This window comes from Balaenoptera acutorostrata, chromosome 8, assembly GCF_949987535.1.
Source record: "Balaenoptera acutorostrata chromosome 8, mBalAcu1.1, whole genome shotgun sequence".
Classification (NCBI taxonomy): domain Eukaryota; kingdom Metazoa; phylum Chordata; class Mammalia; order Artiodactyla; family Balaenopteridae; genus Balaenoptera; species Balaenoptera acutorostrata.
Window position 1 is genome coordinate 39,919,427 of NC_080071.1, and position 20,200 is coordinate 39,939,626.

At 34.5% G+C, this 20,200-nt stretch overlaps 1 protein-coding gene across 12 annotated transcripts in view; it reads right to left on the bottom strand.

The window, feature by feature from the left end:
- Positions 1–20,200, bottom strand: part of ZNF385B (zinc finger protein 385B) — a 432,563-nt gene that overhangs the window by 45,077 nt on the left and 367,286 nt on the right. For 9 of the 12 annotated variants that reach the window (XR_009009118.1, XM_057551854.1, XM_057551852.1 and 6 more), the window contains 2 exons: positions 18,111–18,149; positions 14,214–14,324 (listed from right to left, as the gene is read on the bottom strand). Coding sequence is in view for 11 of the 12 variants with exons in the window: in XM_057551854.1 (XP_057407837.1) it covers positions 14,214–14,324; positions 18,111–18,149 (150 nt within the window). In the remaining variant the exon portion in view is untranslated. Of the gene's footprint in view, positions 1–14,213; positions 14,325–18,110; positions 18,150–19,988; positions 20,174–20,200 lie in introns of those variants that run through there. The other 3 variants (XM_057551853.1, XM_028168595.2, XM_057551856.1) reach the window with 2 other exon arrangements.

Here is a 20,200-nt window from a genome sequence, read left to right on the forward strand (position 1 = left end):
TGACCATAATCAAATAAGTACCTCCTACTTCCTGCAAATTCCCGCCTGACTTCTGCCTATGATGAGAAGCAGTGGACTGAAGTAGGGGTCACCAGTTGGTATGATTTTTGGGGTCTGGCTGCTTGATCCATCTCAGTGTGGAATGAGCAGATTCCTAACAGACCAATTGCTCAGTTATTGGAAAAACAATTCTTTTTTTTTTTTTAAGATTTCTTTATTGACTGATTGATTGCTATGTTGGGTCTTCGTTTTTGTGCTATGGCTTTCTCCAGTTGTGGCAAGTGGGGGCCACTCTTCATCGCGGTGCGCGGGCCTCTCACTATTGTGGACTCTCTTGTTGCGGAGCACAGGCTCCAGACGCGCAGGCTCAGTAGTTGTGGCTCACGGGCCTAGTTGCTCCGCGGCATGTGGGATCTTCCCAGACCAGGGCTCGAACCCGTGTTTCCTGCATTAGCAGGCAGATTCTCAACCACTGCGCCACCAGGGAAGCCCAACAATTCTTATATACAGTGGGTCACTCACCTGTCTATCAAGATAGCCTCAGGTCAGAACACAAAATCAGTGATTTATGGATCATTCTGTCAATTTGATCAGTGCAGGTAACTAAATTGGATAAGTCATCCCTCAAAACAATGCTTCTTTGGCCTGAAATATAAAACCTAGATACCATGTAAGTTAAAACACTTGACTCAAAAGATTTACTGGGAAAATGCTAACCAAGTCGCAGAAAATCATTTGTTTTAAAAAAAAGAGAACGGTATTAGATATTACTAAATGATTATAATTTCAGAAAAACCTCAACAATGTGGACTAATTTGGGTACAAGGCATAACGAAATGGTAAAAAAAAGTTGAAAAAGTTGAACATTTTTGAAGAAATGCTGTTAGTTACCATAGATTCTTAGGTGAGGTGTTAAAATATATAAGAATTATTTTAAATTATATTATCACTTGTATTTTAATCAGTGCCCTTAAAGTGCTTACGTAAGCTTGAAAAAATTGGTTCTGTTGGTATTCTAAATCACTATGCTTCAACCTCCTTTGCAACACTCATTTGCATTATCTTTGAAGAAAGAATTTGGACCAAATGAAAGTACAATTCAGCCCATACCTAATTATCACAAATCCCTAATTAATGTCATCAAAATTAATAAGAATTTACTGCATTTATGAAAATGGAAACTTATGCAAAAGACAATTATTCAATGTCTAGATCTTTAGAAAACTAGCTTGAAGAGAATGTCTTTCAGATATTCAAATTTTGTATTTTTTAATCTACATCTGCACATTTAGTAATTCTATTCTGGCATTTTACAAATATAGGCATCCATCATTTCCTCAGCATTTACAGATGTTAATGAATATCCCCTTTTATAACCATCTGTGTAAATGTACAAATTAAATCTTAAAAAGAGATTGTTGGTATTTTTAGTTTAAAAGCGCATATAGGGCATTTTGTTGGCTTACACAATTTAAATTACAAAACTATAACAAATAACCTAAGTACCCCTTTAATGAGTCTATTCTTTCCCATTCCTCTCAAATGATATAAGAAAAAGCCCAAAATTCATGACATGAACAAATAAATCATCACATAAAAGGACTCCATAGGTGTCTCTCAAATGATATAGAATGTTATTTCTTTCCAGAGCAAAAACCAGGTCACCTCACAGGTCACAGGTCACAGGTCACAAGCTCACAGGTCAGAGATAATGAAAGCTACATTTCAGAGAACATTCAGTGGGCATTATTAAAGATAAAAAGGAAACTATTTGGTGATTACAAGTTTAAGTCAGCATAACCTATCTCCATACTAGATGTAACATGTATTTAAAGTAGCACTAGAATTCCTATTAATGGAATAACAAACGTCTGTGGTATACTGAAGGGGAGGGAGGAGATGTCCACTTCAGTACGGGAAACAAGGGGCTGCACTATGTGTAGATAATTTAAAAACAGTAATAAAACTGACTAAAAATAGGGCTGCTTTTTATTATCATTACAGGCTGGCAATTCTAAAGTTAGAAATAAAATACTCCTCCCTGAAAAATAATTTGTTGGTCTACGTTTTAAACAATTGTTGTGATTACAGTGAATTTTAATAATATATATGTAAACTTGAAATTAGCATATCTTTTTTACTTATCTTTTAATTAACTACATGGAAGTTAATATAGAGAACTTGCTATATCATCAAACTCCCAATTCACAATGACTCTGCTACAACTACTCATTTTGAAAGTAAGTACCTAATGGTTAAGAATCGTTTAAGTTCGTTTCAGATGCAGTCAGTTTGCAAACTCGGTGCCCCTCATATTCTAGCATTTCAATAGTTGATTTGAAATAAAGAATGATAGCACAGTGACTGTAAAGACAAAACAGAACTTGAAATACTTCAATTCTCTCATTTTAGATGACTGATTAGAATTTTTATTTGTGTTTAAACTTTAAGAGTGAGACAGTGCCAACTGTGAGGTGTATTATTCTTGTTTGGTAAATATAAATTTTAGCTTATACATGATGGATTTTACTGACTTTGGCTAATATCTTTGAAATTGAAATTTATGCTGCTTTTTAGGTTATTCTGTGCTTTAAAACTAAGGGGTGAAGAAGAAACTATCAGTGGTACAATTTGGTAGGTATATAAATTGTATCTTTTATATAATTTTGATTTTATTAAAATTTACTTATTTGTTACTGTAATATTATTATTCATTACTGTGATAGAATAATATGTAGGTTTACATTTTTTCTCATTTAAAAGTACATTAATGTAATTAAAAAGGATCAATCTTTTCCTTTTTTGTACTGTAATATTAGGGGTATAGTAATATATTAAAACTTTAATAAAGTCTCTGAATTTCTTTCTTGGCTTTTCTTACTATTCATGTAATTTCATAATTATTTCTGAAAATGACTTTGTCCTATAGAGGGGATGTTAAAAATGATCTGCTCTTGGTGTCAGAAATGTTAGGTATGCCACTGATAAGAGCTGAAATACACTTCTATTTGAAGGAAATACAAATTAATAAAAGTTGAATCATATTCTCAGCCCCCAAAACTCAGAAACTAAACAGAGTGAAGAATTCTTGGGAGTTCCTGTTCACCAGATCTGTTTCCTGAGTAGTGAATACAACATTTATTTTCCATGTGCCCTAGAAGACAGAATTAAAGTGAGGAGGGGAAAAAGAACAAGGTTTCTTTTTTCTTTCTTTTTTTTTTTTAATAAAGATTTAGGTACGATGAAATACTAAAAATGATTAAATCCTGGAACATGTTGCCAAAGGAAGCTGTGGAACATTTCACTCTGAGAGAATGGAAGATTCAGTCATCTCAGCCATCCTCCTAAGTGATCCTGGTTTCAGGTATGCAGACAGACAAAATTTTGCATAATTTTACGCAGTTCATGGACCCCCTGCAGCCTATCCATAGACCACATCCTCAGGAAGCTCTGTTTGTTTCAGCTCTAGCACTTAATAATTCTTTAATTCTCTTGCCATCAAATGCTGACCATCTCTCAAGCCTTTCACAGTTTTACTTCTTTCTTGAGCCTCTGTACAAATACAGAGATAATATATGTGAAGAGTATCTAATATAGAGCCTGGCAGAAGAACAGGCATCCATCAAATGCTAGCTTTCTGCTCATGATAATTCTAGCCCATGTGCCGACTGCTTTCCTAAATTTATATTACCCTACAGCAGGGTAGGGTAATATAAGTAATAACAGTAATACTGTTCTTCACATCACACAGTTGAGCAATGTTTCTAAGTGTATTTGTTTTTTTCTCCTAGCTAGATAATCAGGTCTGTGAGGGTAAGGAACCTGTCTTATATTTCCTGAATCTTCCTTTCTAGGCAGGAACTATTTTGACACTCTTTTCCTGTCTCTGGCTAAGTTGACAGCTTCTTTACTCCCCTTGAAGAACTCACATTGATCAGCAACACTATTTTTCCAACAAAGTTTCCCAGCTTGAAATCTTAGAAATTGGCTAAAGCAATACTTCTTCATGTGCTGTCCTCTCCCCCATGACAAGCCACGCCTCATAAAGTGCCTTTTGGCCAGTCAGGCCCTCCCACCCCCGCAAAAAACCCAAAACTGATCTTTAGGCTGACCTATCATATCTAAAGTTCTCTGGCCTCTGGGGCAAATGCTGTCACTTTATTCAAAAAGCTGCTTGAGAGATGAAAGTAGTTAAAAGTTATCTCTTTTGCAAGATGTTCTAACTGTATTAAATCAGCCTCTTGCTTGAAAGCAATGGAGTAGGCACGATTACTTCTTGGTGCATCCAGCTTTTTTGTTTTGTTTTTGTCTTACATAAGTAATACTTTTTTTCTTGCTGTAAAGGTTGTGAAAATTATAGCCAATTGCCCACTCAAGCATACAAAATAAAAGATAAGTTATGGGAAACCAAACATGTACTAAATACAGCCTGAATACAAACTTTAAACCAGGAACTAATCATTCAGGAAACCTACAGGTGTTCAGCCTAGAAATTCTACCTGATTTCTAATTGTATGTTGCATAAATTTTTAGCTGAAGAATCCAAACCACAAAAATTGAGTGAAACATGATCTTACTGTTAAGGATTCCACACCCAGTCTTAACTAGAGAAATCCATACCAAACAAAAAGGAAAAATACACAAGACTTCAACAGTCCTCCCCAACCCCAAAGTGGGAAGATGACAAAAATCACCAACAAAATGACCTGAAAATCCTTTTAGGAATCTTTTACTTTTGTCTAAAAGAGTTACTAACACAGGAATTTTACACAGGAAAAAACGACCACCCATAATATTTTTAAAAAGGTGTTACTAATGTTTGATCAGCAAACCAATATTTAATGGAAATGTACCAAAGCTTTCAGTACTGATCAATAGATGCTTAATGGTTTTCTGTTGAGAACATATTCTGATATGGGAGGGTGGGTTTTGCATTCACATTTACTGTTCTTCACATCACATTAGGCGGGTCATCCTAACTTTGAATATTATTAAACACATATAAATAGCTAAAGTAATATGTCATGTGAGGCATCTATGTATTTTAAGAAAAGCCCCAAATGATTGAATTATGTGTTGCATAACTTCCCCATTAGTTAAATACAGGATCTGATGAGTCTTTATAAGTAATAATGCTCACTTTTTAAAAACTTCACTTTTATCCTGATCTTCACTTTCTTTCAGTGATGAATTTAAAATTAGTCCTAAATTATCAAATACCCACTTAAAATAAGGTAGTTCTGAGAAAGACTGTGACATTCTGGTAATGTTATAGTGCTAATTTAAGGCAATTTTTAAAAAATTTAATAAGGAACTACTATACACTTCAAAAAGGCAGACTAAATTTTTTAAAGAGCTTTCTTAAACAGCAGCTATTGAAGCAAACTTTTAGCTCGGTATGTTCCTTTTCCCTGTAACCACAGTATATTTCTGTCATGTTGAAGCAGAAAATGTTCATCATTTTGTCAGCTCTGCCTGCAAAGCAGAGAATTACCTTCCCAAGCTCCTGAGATTTATGCTTTTAATTACCTGCTATCTGCTTCACTACCCTCCATACCTAAGAATCAATATAAATAGTCTTATTTATGGGAAAAATGTAAAATGTTTGACAAAAGCAGACTATCATTTTCTAGATTTCCATTTTATGCTATTGATTCTTTGTATCATCAATACCTTTTTTCTTAACAGAATCAGTTGGTTTTTCAAACTTACAAAATTATTCATTTATCTAGTAATTTGTACTGCTTAGCAGCAGATGTAAACTTTACAACTAGCTTTCACTTCCCAACCCAGCAATGAGAGTATTATCACGGTGGTATTTCTTTATTTAATGATCAGCTGCAGAATTCAGTTTGAGCATGACTTTCTCCAAATCCCTTCATCATAAACTCACTTTTTAGTGAGGACCAATTTCCATGGCTTATTTCATTTCTGAATGAGAGGCCAATATTAGCATAGGTGAAACTTAGCAGGCTAGGTACCAGTATTCTTAAAACTCTGCGTCTCACATTTTATCAGCATCAATTCTTAAAAAAAAAAACAAAACCCAACAAATTACACATATATACTTATATGTAACTGTGTGTACACAATTTATATACAACTATATAAATATAAATATAGTATAAATTAATAGACTAAAGGAACTGCCATCTACCTCAAGGGTTTCAAGAGAAATACAGTAGGTGTACGTGGGTAGCAGGCAGTGATTGTATATGTATATGTGAGAGGAGCGAAGAGTTAAGTTGATCTGTAGACCTCACATGTGTAGATAATTTGTTGGACATATGTGAGAGTGGTGATGTAAGGAGGGCCAAATATTAGAAGATGACTTTTCAAGGTTTTTCTTGCCATGTCAGTTATCAAAGGCGATGTCTGAAAATTCAGGAAATATAGTATAAATTTTTGTAAATATTATGTTGGTTAGAGTTTCAAATACTATGTTCAATATACTTTAAAAAAAAAATTACCTTCTAGGGGCTTTTCAAGGGAAAAGTGCCTCAGAATTCAAAGCAATGAATCCAGTTATTAACCTAAAAAAGCTTAATAAAGACACTATGTCCATGAGAGAAAGGAAAAATAGTGTATTTGTTGTACTTTTGTGCCCGAGAAAGAGGAAGATGGGGAAAAGAGAAGAGCTAGAGGAGAGGGAGAAGGGAAGAGAAGATAGAGAACACAGGAAGGAAGAACATGATGGCTTAGTAGAAGAGAACATGTTTTGATAGGGAAAGAAAAACATTGACAACTGGTGAACAGAATTTCTAGAGTTAAAACCAGCGCTAGGCAGCCAATAGCAAAATGCAGAGTCCCCTAGAAGAGTGTGATGGGGTGATAAACAAAAGGCTTGATCCTTCAGAAAACGCAAGCAGGTGCCCTTGCAGCTGAGTGCCTCTTCCGCTTTTGCTGCAAGACAGATCTTCCAAGAAGGCGTCTAAGGGGTTCCTATTTCCCTGCCACTTTGACCTCCCAGGGAAGGAACCGCAGCTGCTGTAGGGACTTGTTGCCTCATGGCAGCTGGCGGAGAGGTGGAGTTAGGCCTGGGGGCCAAAGGAGACGGAGGGTCATCCCAGAGCCCATGGAAAGGGCATTTATGTGGGACCCAAACTTGTGGCTTTCTCCCTAACCTCATGACTGCTGAGATCCCTGCTGGATGACAGAGAATGCCAGGGCTCCAGCAGAAACAACACTAACGCCTCTTGAGTGGCAGATGGCAGGTGGAGGCAGTTTGTTTATGCAAGACAGAGAATTTGTACTGTATTATGTAAACTGCTAAGGAAATCAGGAAGTGGGCATAAGATTAAAACTACACAAAAAGAGATATGGGCAGAAAGGTCCAGGAGAGCATATGAAATAACCTTCTCCAAATGAAAACTGCTAAGATGACAAAGATGCCAAATGCAGAGGGAAGTAGCATTGCGGATGTATCAATTACACACTAATTGCAGTCATGTGGGAATTGAGGGTGATTGTTGCATGACTGCACTTCCTGAAATCTCAGAGAGATTTATAGGAAAGAATAGGAGAGTCAGGTCACCTACAGAAATGTTCACACAAACAATTGGCCGCCATGTCATTTTAACTTCTAAGCAAATCCTTAATTTCCTGTCCATTTGTACTTAATGAGTCTTACGTAAATCAATGAAATGGCATGAGGTCATCTCCTTATGTCTTGAGACATGAGGCAATAGAACACAGCAAAAAGAACAGTGGTCTAAAATGAGAGATAGAGATATTGGATGACCAAAACCCAAAAGAAAGACAAAAACAACACAACAAAATTAAAAACTTAGAGGAACCACAAAGTAAAATTAAAAAAAAATTGAACTATAAATGATTTGATTTATAATGCTATTCAAAAAGTAATAGTGTAAATTCAAAAAATCAAATGAGTTAGCTCCAAATTAGGGGTCAGCGATTAGGGACCCTGCATCTCATGCTGAATCAATTGTGTTATTAATGCTGAGTATCAAAATTTCAGGGTCAGTTCCTGAATTAGAGTATATAAAACTTCATTAAAAAGATCATTATGCTCTCATTTCGATTTGCCCATGACGCATAAAGGATCCAGTCATATGTTAAAGGTATTTATGATTAACTCTGTTCTGAGATAACAACAATAAAAGAAGATCATCTCTATTTTTTAAACATTTAAGAGTACTAAGTTGCCCTGATTTTGTGTAAAAATCTGTTTAAGGATCAGTTTCCTTTATCCTTCTGCCACTATTCTCTAAGAAATTGAAATGAATACAAAAATTAGAAATTATTTAGGATCTGCCAACTTTCAACCTAGCCAAAAAGAGAAACGTCAGCCTCAAAAATATTTTAAAAGCTTGTGTTAAAAGTTCTAGTTTCTAGTCTTTTTGTCTGAAAACCGAAAGTCCAATAATTTTGAGAGTCTTCTTTAAAACTAACTATGAAACAGTATAGAAGACCTATTTCCCTGGCAAGGCTTAACTTTAGAAACATATTATTTCCCAGCTAAAGGGAAAGATTCGGATTTAAGCTTATCAATTTATAGCCATACTAAGGTTGCAATGCACTCGTTCACTGGAGAAGAAGGGGGCATTCAGGCCCAGGATAATTTCATTCAGTGCTCAGCTTAAACCATGTTAGAAAAAAAAAAGGTGGCCAAGAAGAAACTAGGGACACGGGTGCTGCACACATTTGTGCAAATGTCTGGGACTCAGTTGGAAAGAGACATTATTCCTGGACTGCAATGCTTGGCCCCTGGCAAAGTTAATGGCGTCAATTTGCAAAGATTCACTTGGGGAATGTTTGTGATTAATGCTTGCTCATTTGCATAACGCTGTATTGTGTAAATAAAGCTGTAGCTTTTTGCTTTCCGACAGTGGAGTTCTAGTGAGATGATAAAAGCTGGACAAAGGGGGCTACTGGACACTTAAACGAGGTCACATTGAATTTTAATGCATGAAGTCTGCCCTGGTACAGTTTATATGGGTAATGGAGAATGGCAGAATGTAGTCTGTTTACTGAGCAAATCTGCCTTCCAGATTTTTCAATAAACATATTTTCTACACTGAAGAGAGAAGCCAATTCAGTCTCAGGCTGATTTAGAAATGTTATTAAAGAAAATAAGGATGAGCATCTTTTTAATTCTTACATTAAAATGTAAATAGGGTAATTATAAAATAATGAACTCTCCCCCACATAAAGAATGCTCAGTTTCAGAGCTCAGTTACGCAGATTATAGCACCATTACTAAACACTGAGAACATGTATAGGTCACACTTGTGAATTTGCCATCCAGACTTTGTGGCTTTACTGCCCAGAGTCTAAGCATGACTCAGAAATTTAATTTCTTTCTTTATTATCAACAGAGCTTTTGAGTGGTGACAATGAAGCCAGTGGTCACGTGCTCACGTGTGTACATCTGTCCATGCCCCTGTTAGTAAATACAAAGAAAATTACTGACATCGAATGAAGCTCAAGTCAAAGGTGAATCTGTTCCTAGAGCAATCCTGGGGTGTAGAAAGAAGACTGGCACACCTCTCCCCAGAAGACTGACAAAAATAAAAAATAAACTCGTAGTCATTCTTTCTGAGTCTTACCTATTCCACCTGTAAAATGGAAGTGTTTATATCCTGTCCTTCTAAAGAAATACCATGGAAATGATTTTCAGTCATAGAGTTGGAACCTCTCAAAGATCATGTAGTCCATTTTAGGTTACATTACAGAAGAGGAAACTGAGGCCCACAATAGTGAAGTGGTTTATCAAAGTTCAAAATTAGGATTTAAATCACATTCAAGGACTCTTAATCCAGTGTTTTACACTGTGCAGCCTTTCTGTGTATGGAGTAATGAAATACAGAGCAGAAGACCTGGAATATGTTCTGAGAGGATCTAATAAGGTTAATCCTTGCATGCTTTCATTCACACTGTTTCCTAGTAAAAGTTGCTGCTAGACTCTGGAGTCCAGTATGTATAGGGCTTGGCATAAAATAGGAGCACAATAAATGCTAAGAAAATGAGTAAAGTTGTAAGGCAACATAGTATCATTGGAGAGTTGTGGATTTAGAGTCAAGAGACTCAAATTTATGTCCTATATCTGTATTTATTGGCTATGAGAATCTATGTTAACTCCAAAGATAAGAAACAACCTAAGTGTCCACCAATAAGGGACTAGTTAAGTAAACTATGGAACATCTACACATAGACTACTGTATTACTTTTCTATTGCTATACTAGCAAATTACCATAAACTCAGTGGCTTAAAACAACACACATTTATTATCTTACAGTTCTGGAATTCGGAAGTCCAACATGGGTTTCATTGGGCTGAAACCAAGGTGTCAGCAGGACTACATTCTGTTTTGGAGGCTCTAGGGGAAAATCAATTTCTTTGACTTTTCAACTTCTAGAAGCTTTCCACATTCCTTGCCATGTGGCCTCTTCTTACACCTTCAAACCAACAATGACCAGTCTAGTTGTTCTTATATCATATCACTCTAACTTCCTCTTTTGCCTCCCTCTTCTATTTTTAAGGGCCTTTGGGCCTGCAGGAAAATCCCAGATAATCTATTTTAAGGTCAGCAGATTAGTGCCCTTAATTCCGTTTACTACCTTAATTCCCCTTTGCCATACAAGGTAATATAGTAAAAGAGTCCAGAGATTAGGATGTGAACATCTATGCCTACCACATCTATAAAAAAACAGTGAGGGAGCTTGCTATGTTCTGATAGGGAAAATTCTCTAGGATATATTGTTATGTAAAAACAGTGCAGGGCAAAAAAAAGTGTGAATAGTATGCTACCTTGTATGTAGAAAAGGGAGGAGATTGAGTATATATTCAATCTCAATCTGCATAAACAAACCCAGGAAAGATAGGCAAGAAATATTAAAGTGGTTACAGATAGACAGGGAAAGGCATGGAGGGTGGGAGGATGGGGAATAGGATGGAACAAGATTTTTCAATGTACCTTTTAAAATTAATTTGCCTTTTGGACCACGTAAATATATGTTTTTTTAATTCAAGGGATTCATAATTGCCTCAAAGTCCTTATTATTCACTTGATGGTCAAAACATTTTGCTTTGCAGAGCCTGTCTCTCATAAACCTTGTTACTTTTCTCTTCTTTAACTCTAACAGGCAAATCCTCATTTGTCAGTGGCTTTGTATTAAGCTGTTCTCTAACATGACATTTATAGACTTCATGAAAGTCTGCATCTTTTGCAAGATTTTTGCAATTTTACTTTGCGATCTCTTTGCATTGTATTATGAGATATTTTCAGCATCAGGTATTGCTGCAGTGGGAATGCTAGAACCAAATATGGAGCATGTCTTCTGGTGGGTATTCATTTTGTAAGTGGCCAGTTAAATAGCGAACATTTTCATTTTATATTCGTAAAGTTACAGAGACGTTAATTTCCCTATGTGACTATATAAATTTGGATAATAAGTGGGCAAAATTGTTAAATATACTTGGATCTATTTCAGTATTTATTATTCTGTCTTTTCTTAAAAAATTCCTTTAATTATTATACCTTAAATCTAGTAGTAATATTATAGTTTAATATATCTAGTAGGTATGCCTCTATGATTAATTAGTCTTCAATTTACAAAATATTTCACAATTCCTATCACATTGCTTTTTTTCTAGTCAGGTTTACTGAGGTATACTTTACATACAGTAAAATTCCTTTTTAGGTATTGAGTTCTATGAGTTTTGAAAAACAAGAACAGTTGTGTAACTACCACAGCAATGAAGATTTTGAATATTTACATCACCCAAAAAAGTTCCTTCATGCCCCTTGGTGATCAATGCCCCAACCCCACCCTCAGACCCTGTTAATTACGGGTCTGATTTCTGTCCCCATAGTATTGTGTTTGGCAAAAGTTTTATAAGTGTAACCATGCAGTGTATAGTCTTTGTGTCCAACTTATTTCATTTAGCATACTGCCTTTGAGATTCATCCATGTTGTGGGATGTATTGGTACATCATTTCTTTTATTGCTGAGTAGTATTCCATTGTATGGCTATACCACAGTTTGTTTATCCATTCATCAGTTGATAGACATTAGGATCAGTTTCAGTTTGGGGCAATTATGAATAAAGCTACTATAAAATACACATGCATATGAACATATGTTTTAATTTCTCTTGGATAAATACCTAGAAGTGGGATTGCTGGGTTGTATGGGAAATGTATCTATAACACAAAATTTCTTATAAATAGCTACCAAACTGTTTTCTAAAGGACCTGCACCATTTTGTATTTCCAACAACAATGAATGAGAGTTCCAGTTGCTCCTCACCCTTGCCACTGGGTAATATCAATTTATTTAATTTTCATCATTTTAATAGGTATAGTGGTATCTGATTGTGGTTTGCATTTCTTTAATGGCTAATGACATTGAGCATTGTTTTACATATTTATCTGTCATTCATATTTCTTCTCTGGTAAAGTGCTTATTCAAATCTTTTGCCCATTTATTATTTATTATTGAGTTGTAAGTTATTTAAATATTCTGCATACAAGGCATGTGTTTTACAAATATTTTCTCCCAGTCTGTAGCTTTTCTTTTCAATTTCTTAACAGTGTGATAGTGTCATTTGAAGAGTAGTTTTTAATTTTGGTGAAGTCTAATATATAAGCATTTTTATAATTCATATTTTTGTTTCTTAAGAAACCTTTGCCTAACTCAAGGTCACATAAATTTTCTCCTGTTTTCTTCTAGAAGTTTTATAGTTTTATATATGTATATATGATCTATTTGAAATAATTTTTATATTTTGTGTGAAGTACCAGTCAAGGTTCTTTTTTTAAATTTACAAGTGGATATCCAATTGCACTATTTGTTGCAAAGATTAGCCTTTCTCCATTGAACTGTCTTTGCAAGTTTATTAAAGATCAACTGACCGTATAGGTGCAGGTCTATTCTATTCTATTGATCAATATGTCTACTATTCTTTCACTAGTATTACAGTCTTGATTACTATAGGTTTTATAGTAAGTATTAAAATCAAGAAGCATAAGTTCTCAAACTTTGTTCTTTCCTAAAAAACATTTTGACGATTATAGGGCTTTTCTTTTCTATGTATATTTAAGACGTAGCTTGGCATTTTCCACAAAAAAACCTTCTAGGATTTTTATCTGGGTTGTGCTGCATCTATAGATCAATCTGGGGAGAAATGACATCTTAACAATAATGAGACTTTGAATGAATTGGTACTACATATTTCTCAATTTATTTAGGAACATTTTAATTCTTGAATAAGGAATTTGAGAAAGATTTTATCAGGTGCCAAAAAAAGTCATTGGATTTTTGGTTGAAATTGCATTAAATATACTTTTATAAATCATGAAAAGCATATCTCCTCTTTTCCAATGACTATAATTTTCATTATGTTTCCTGTGTAGAATTATCAAAATATCAGTTAATGGATATTCAAACAAAGGTATTTATTATTTTAGTATTTCCAAAACTCATGAATCATATAATATACTCTTGGCAAAATGACTTCTACTGTGAAGTAACTTGGGAAATATCACATACAATATGCAGCTGCCAGATTCAGATTTGCATTGCTCATTGGCTTTACTTGGTCATTGGGTATTATAAATATTCTAATATTATTTATTTTGATTTTATGTTATTTTATTCTACATTTTAAAATCGACTTTCATAAAATATTGATTTGTACCCTTTTCTTGTTATCATTTTTCTTAACAGGATGGTTATGCTTGCCAGATAAAATAATTTACAAAGCTTTCCCTGTATTTCCATGGTCTGGGAAAATATAAATTGTATAATAAATTATTCTCTCAGGTATTTAATATGATTTGGCACACACACATAAAACGTGACACTTGTTATCAAGAGTAATAACAATGGTTTTCTTCAACATTCATTGCATTTTTTACATATTTTCATTGCATTTTAAACTTCTAAAAATATTTTCTGCTATTCAAGTATTTTTGAAAAGTAAATATAACTGGTGGGATTAAGTGTAAAATGGTATAGGTGAGACTGATTACATAGAGAAATCCTTGATTTTTGACATTAGCCACTCTGTTGTTCAAGTTTCTAATGTTGAATCCAAATCCCTTGAAAATCTAGCACACTGAAATAAGTAGGCCATCAATTGGAGGGGCTGCTAGAGAGTATGTAAATACAAAGAGATGTACATATTCAGAACAATCAGACTTAAGAGCTTGACAGACTACAGAGCGCAATGAAAAGGTGATACTCACATCCGAGTTAAAGCGAAGCTGACAGACATTACAAGAAATAACTTGTTTCTTCTTTGGGGGAATGGACACTCCAAATGTGTGGTTAATGACTGCTTTTTGCACAGGATCCATCTAAAGAGCAAATGATAAGATAGTCAATTTATAACTTCAAAGGATAGATAATAGTGTGCTCAAGTAAAAGTAGCTGTATTATTCCTTAAGGTTTTAACTTTTAGTTCCCAAACAAGGATAATAAAGACTCTCATTCAAAAGTAATGTACTTATTTCCAAGAATTAAAAATAAAAACAAAAAAATTGGTTTGAAATCATAACACAAAAAAATCACAGGAGAGTCACATTTCAAGAAATCTTATATCTATATAAGAAACCTTGAAAAACCTTAAAAGAATCATAGAACAAGAAAACTTAAGATCTAAAGATCAGGGTTAAAATTAACTTGTTAATGTTTTCCCTATGTGAGGTAATAATACTTAAGATGGCCTGAAATGATTTCAGTGATGACTGTTACAGATGTATTTAAGTCTCTTAGTTTTTTATTTGTGGCAAAGTCATAAATGACAGGCTTTATCACAGCACAGAAAATGTTGACCTTTATTTTAAAATAATTTATTATTGTTCATGTACTCTAGATATTCATTCTACTGGAAATGCATGTCACTCAAATTTCTATAACAGATTGGTTAATATGCAACCCCTGCTTAAATATTGATCAAGTAAAGTTTTGACATATAACCTGTGACTTTCTCTCTTTGGTTTGCATTTACCATAAACAGTCAGAGAAATATACAGTGATACCATAGAAAAAGTATGCCACAAAGCCATGAAAGTATTTGGAAAAAGAAAGAACACTATCTGCAGAGCCTATAAAAAGAGAGACACAGCAGTGATTCTCTTGTGTACTCCAGATAATAATCTCCAGCATTAATGTCAGACAACTGGCAGTTCAAAAAACAATGACGAACAAAGCATAACTTATAAACAGATATAACACGAACAAGGACAGATCCATTGACACCATTGTCTAGGAAATCTCCAGAGGTTAGAATTTAGGACTGGATTAGTTGATGATATTTGGTAGAGAGGGGAAATGAATACTATCCCTGATGAGGCGTATGAATCAACAAAGTGCAAAATCAGCAGTTAGAAGGACTTAAATACATTAGAAGGGAGGGTGGATTACAGAATTATTGAACAGTAAAGTAGCCTTTTTTTTTTTTGCTACAAGTTTAAGTGAGATGACAGGACAATGTATTCCCACTATAAAGAAAAGTTATGTGGTTTGGAACGCTTAAAAAAGTCAAAGAGGGGAGTTTTCTGGAGTGATAGAACTAGTTTATATCTTGACTGTAGTGGTGGTTACACAAACTTATACATGTGTTGAAATTCACAGAACTATGCACATTCCCAAAAAGTCAATTTTATGTATGATAACTTAAAAAGTGAAAAAGAAAAAACTGTTAAGAGTATTATGTTTAACTACTTTGGGATTGACATATATACACTACTATGTATAAAATAGATAACTAATGAGAACCTACTGTATAGCACAGGGAACTCTATTCAGTGTTCTGTGGTGACTTACATAGGAAGGAAATCCAAAAAAGAGGGGATATATGTATACATATAGCTGATTCACTTTGCTGTACAGCAGAAACTAACCCAACATTGTAAAGCAACTATAATCCAAGAAAAATTTTTAAAAAATTTAACCACTAAATGTAAAGTATTATTACTAGAAAATCTGGGGATTTGTTTTGCTCAAGGTTGTAATTGACTATATTAAATTTTATTAAATGAGAATAAAAAAAAACCCCTCTATGGGCAAAGAAAATCTCAAAAGATCAGAAAATAAAACCTTAGTTCACTTTCTTACTAACAAGTGCATACACTTAAAGTCTCATCCATTTGCAAAACATGAACCTGTACTTTCTGATCGTTACTAGAGACGGCAAATCAGTTTGGACAGGCTTAAAAATAAAATAGCCTAACTATATTGGCAGGATGGAAAAACTACACTGTTTTGCAAAGTTAAAAAAATAAGAGCATTTTATTGAGATATTTTCTGTTCTCAGGCTCTAAAAAAATACATCTAGTGATGTGTGAACTATATAGGATAAAAGTATATGAATATCCTAATCATATTTTCTGCATGCCACTTTTATTATTTTTGCCGTATCTATATACTATTGTATATGTTATTATTATTCACTTAACACTTTTTCTTTAAAGCAAATTAAAATAGTATTTTAAAAAACAGCAGCAATATGCATGAAAACATAGTTTTAATGTATATCCTTTCCTATTACTCATTTCAAAAGTATATTGAAAGTTACCATTAAAAATTAAAACTTCCATCATCTAAAATAAATGCACTATCCTAGTTATTCCCATACTGCAATATGGAAACATAGACAAAAATACATCTACAAAAATTTAGCTCTAAATTTTTAGTAAACAAAGATATCTGTTGAGAGCTCCAACACAACCCTTGGATATAAACATTCCCTTTACATTTTTGAAATTGTTAGCTGCCTACATAATTTTTCAAGTAACCCCTGATACAAATTTGTCTACTCAAATCTCACATTTGTACCCTAACAGCCTGAAAATACTGTTTATGTTCCCAAGGCTGAGCATTCTCTTCCTGAAAGGTGAGTTGTGGCTGAGCACCCCCAATACTAAGGCAGGCAAGTTCCCAGCAATCTGCTCCGTGAAAAGCAAACTAAGGAGGTTCCTTCAAGAAACTCTTAACTAGAATCGACTTCTCTACTTTACACATATAATCCTACTTGTCCTCATAAAACACAGTCCTTTTACCCCCTTCCTTGTCACCTGTCATTAACTCCTGCTGCCTTTACATCCTTTGAATGACTTACCACTAATCATATGAAAATTTTATCTTCCATGTTTCTCACTTGGAACAAATTTTTCTATTTTCCACTTGATTCTCTATTTTGTTATAGGTATTTCAAGAAAAGGTCTACTTTTTTCTAAATCTTGTTTATCTTTCTCTGTTTATCATAGAATTATATAATTATACTTCTTATTCAAATGTCACTTGGGAGGACATGATTTAGTTGAAAGAAGACTTTAAATGGTATAAGAAAGAATGTTCCATTGGCCGATTCATCTGATATCTTGAAACAGACACTGCCCAGCTGATGTTTTGAGTATATACCATCTGATGCAGTAACTACAAATACCTGCGTCATTTCAGTGGGGTCCATAATTAGCAATAACATAGAAAAGGCTTTCAGGTCTTTCTCTTTTTTAAAAGTATAAAGTAGTAAAATCCTGAATTTTTTTCTTGTAGCATTCCTAAAATACTCTAAAAATTAGATAAAAATAATAAATATGATGTTAATTTATATTAACTTAAATTTTTTCCTCCACTAATGCAAAATCAGTTTTCTCTAATCATAATGAGATATGTATAACTAAATCAATGGCAAGTCTTTTATTCAATCACCAATTTTTAGGATGAATAAAACAATCAAGATGAATAAAAACATTCTCATAAACCCTAAAATGTGATAAATACATGTGATTCAATTTAGTATAGTCAAAACTATATATCTATACCATAATGATTTCATATGTAGAATACTCGGCAAAATTATTGGAGGTACTACAATTATACAACAAACTCTTGAAGTTTTAAGGGTTTTAATAAAGATGTTTGAAGTGTTTTTAAACATCTTTATTAAAATGTTTATATCACTTTTAAATGAACAATTGCTTTGTTAAATACTCAGATTAGGTCATACTAGTTCACACTGCACAAGAAAGCTCTCTGTGTATTGAGAAGATTGTTTCAGTGGTAAACAATGCTAAAAAAGCTTTTCTTTAAGGAAAAAAAACCCCTACTACATAGCTCTAGCTACCAATATTCCTTACCTGGCAGAATTTATTGGTCCCAAATAAGCCTCTTCTTTTCTAAAAAAGTAAAAGTCAGAAGTAGTCATCTGGAATTTTGAGGCTAGCAAGCACATTCACACAAAATTTTTAAAAATCCATTTTCTTTGCTCATCTCTGATTAAAAAGCCTGAAATGCTTACTAACTAAAAAGCAGCAAGAGTTAACACTTGCCACTTTTGCTAATGAAAGTCATGTAGAAATGAAAACCAAAACCTATTAGTGCAATTAACTGGTAGGTAATAAAAATGAAAGATGGGGTTGTGGCTTTTACCAGGAATTGAGGAAATGATTGGAGGCTACGAATGGACAAATTAACTATTCTATTACAGTACTTATAAAAGGAATTAATGAAGGTGGCCTTATCACACCATCTATTATATTTTCAATATCAAAATAAGAACAAACAGATATCTTGATGTATTCACCAAGTTTATGGAACTACAAATCTGTGTGAGTTTTTTTTAAAAGATCTACTTTCACTGAGTATTCCAAAAAGTAATTTATATCCGCACAGAGTAAGCAATCACATAAAAACACATGAAGTTGCAAATAAAACCTAGCCACAGGGAAAAGAAACACAGTGCAGCACTTCACTAAAGTCAGGATGAAGACTAAGGGAGGGCAGAGAATCTAAGGTAGGGACTACATGATCAAATGATAGTACTAGATGACATTTATATTTGAGATAACTTTCCTAGATGGAATTTTAGGCAAAGAAAATAAAATTACAAACCTTTTAACTATCTCAATAATTTTCAAGGGGATGAAGTTTGAATTGTATTCTTTTAAGAGTCTTACAATGACTTCACTACCCAGCCAGTGGGGCTGCGTGTGGGAGTAAACCAAGCACCACTCAATTAAAAAGCAAAAAAGACTGCTCAAGAATTATACAAGTCTTTCTTATATGTGGCTGGGTGTCCATAATATTCTTAAAGATGAGGATATTTCATCTTAAACTTAGCTATCTGCTTTAACCAACATTCTAAAAAGCATTTGGTAACCACTTACTAAACAGAAGTAGAAACCATGTTTTTGACTTTAAAAAGTTAAAGATCAATCATGCAACAAACATTTCTGGAGGTCTAATATGTTTCAGACATTGTCCCAGATTAGATGGGGTAGGATGAGTCAAACACAAGAAGGGACATTATTGTAAAAGTTAAAAAGTGAAAAAGGATGGTGATTAAGCAAAACACTGAGGCACGAGAAGGCACATAAAGGTCTGTCCCCTCTTGCCCTACCCCTACTTTGGACTTTTCCCCCCTTTTCTGGTTCTCTCACAATTCAAGCATCCAGGATCCTCCCTTTAACAGTGACATCAATGTGTTATCCTCCTGGGGTATTTGCCTTTTAATTCCTTTCTCTAGCTGTGTAATAATAATAATAAACATCTTAATAAGACCAGCTTAGATTTAGAGCTCTCACCACGTGCCAGGAACTATACTAAGGGATTATCTACTGTACTCTCCACCATCACATGAGGCAGATACCATTTTTATCCTCCTTTTACAAATGAGGAATCCGAGGCTTTGAGAGGTTTAATAACTTCTCACCCTCAAGTTCGTAGGTCTGAAGCCAGGAGTCAAACTCAGGCGAGAGTCTCTCCCCCTACTCTTCCCTGCTAAGGGACCACCAAGCAGGTCTGCTGGGTATCATGTGTGGCACTGCTGTAGGGTGTGAGAAATGGGAAGAAAGGAGGAGTGTTCCTAGAATTTCTGCAGCCTGGAGGGCAGCTGTCTAGTCAAGCTACACATAAGGCCTACTGGTGGCTTGGTTTTTTTTTTAATGTATTTTTTTCTATTTCTATTTTTTTAAAAATTTATTTATTTTTGGCTGCGTTGGGTCTTCGTTGCTGACCTGGGCTTTCTCTAGTTGCGGCGAGCGGGGGCTACTCTTTGTTGCAGTGCGCAGGCTTCTCACTGCGGTGGCTTCTCTTGTTGTGAAGCACAGGCTCTAGGCACGTGGGCTTCAGTAGTTGTGGCATGCAGGCTCAGTAGTTGCGGCACACGGGCTCTACAGCGCAGGCTCAGTAGTTGTGGTGCACCGGCTTAGTTGCTCCGCGGCATGTG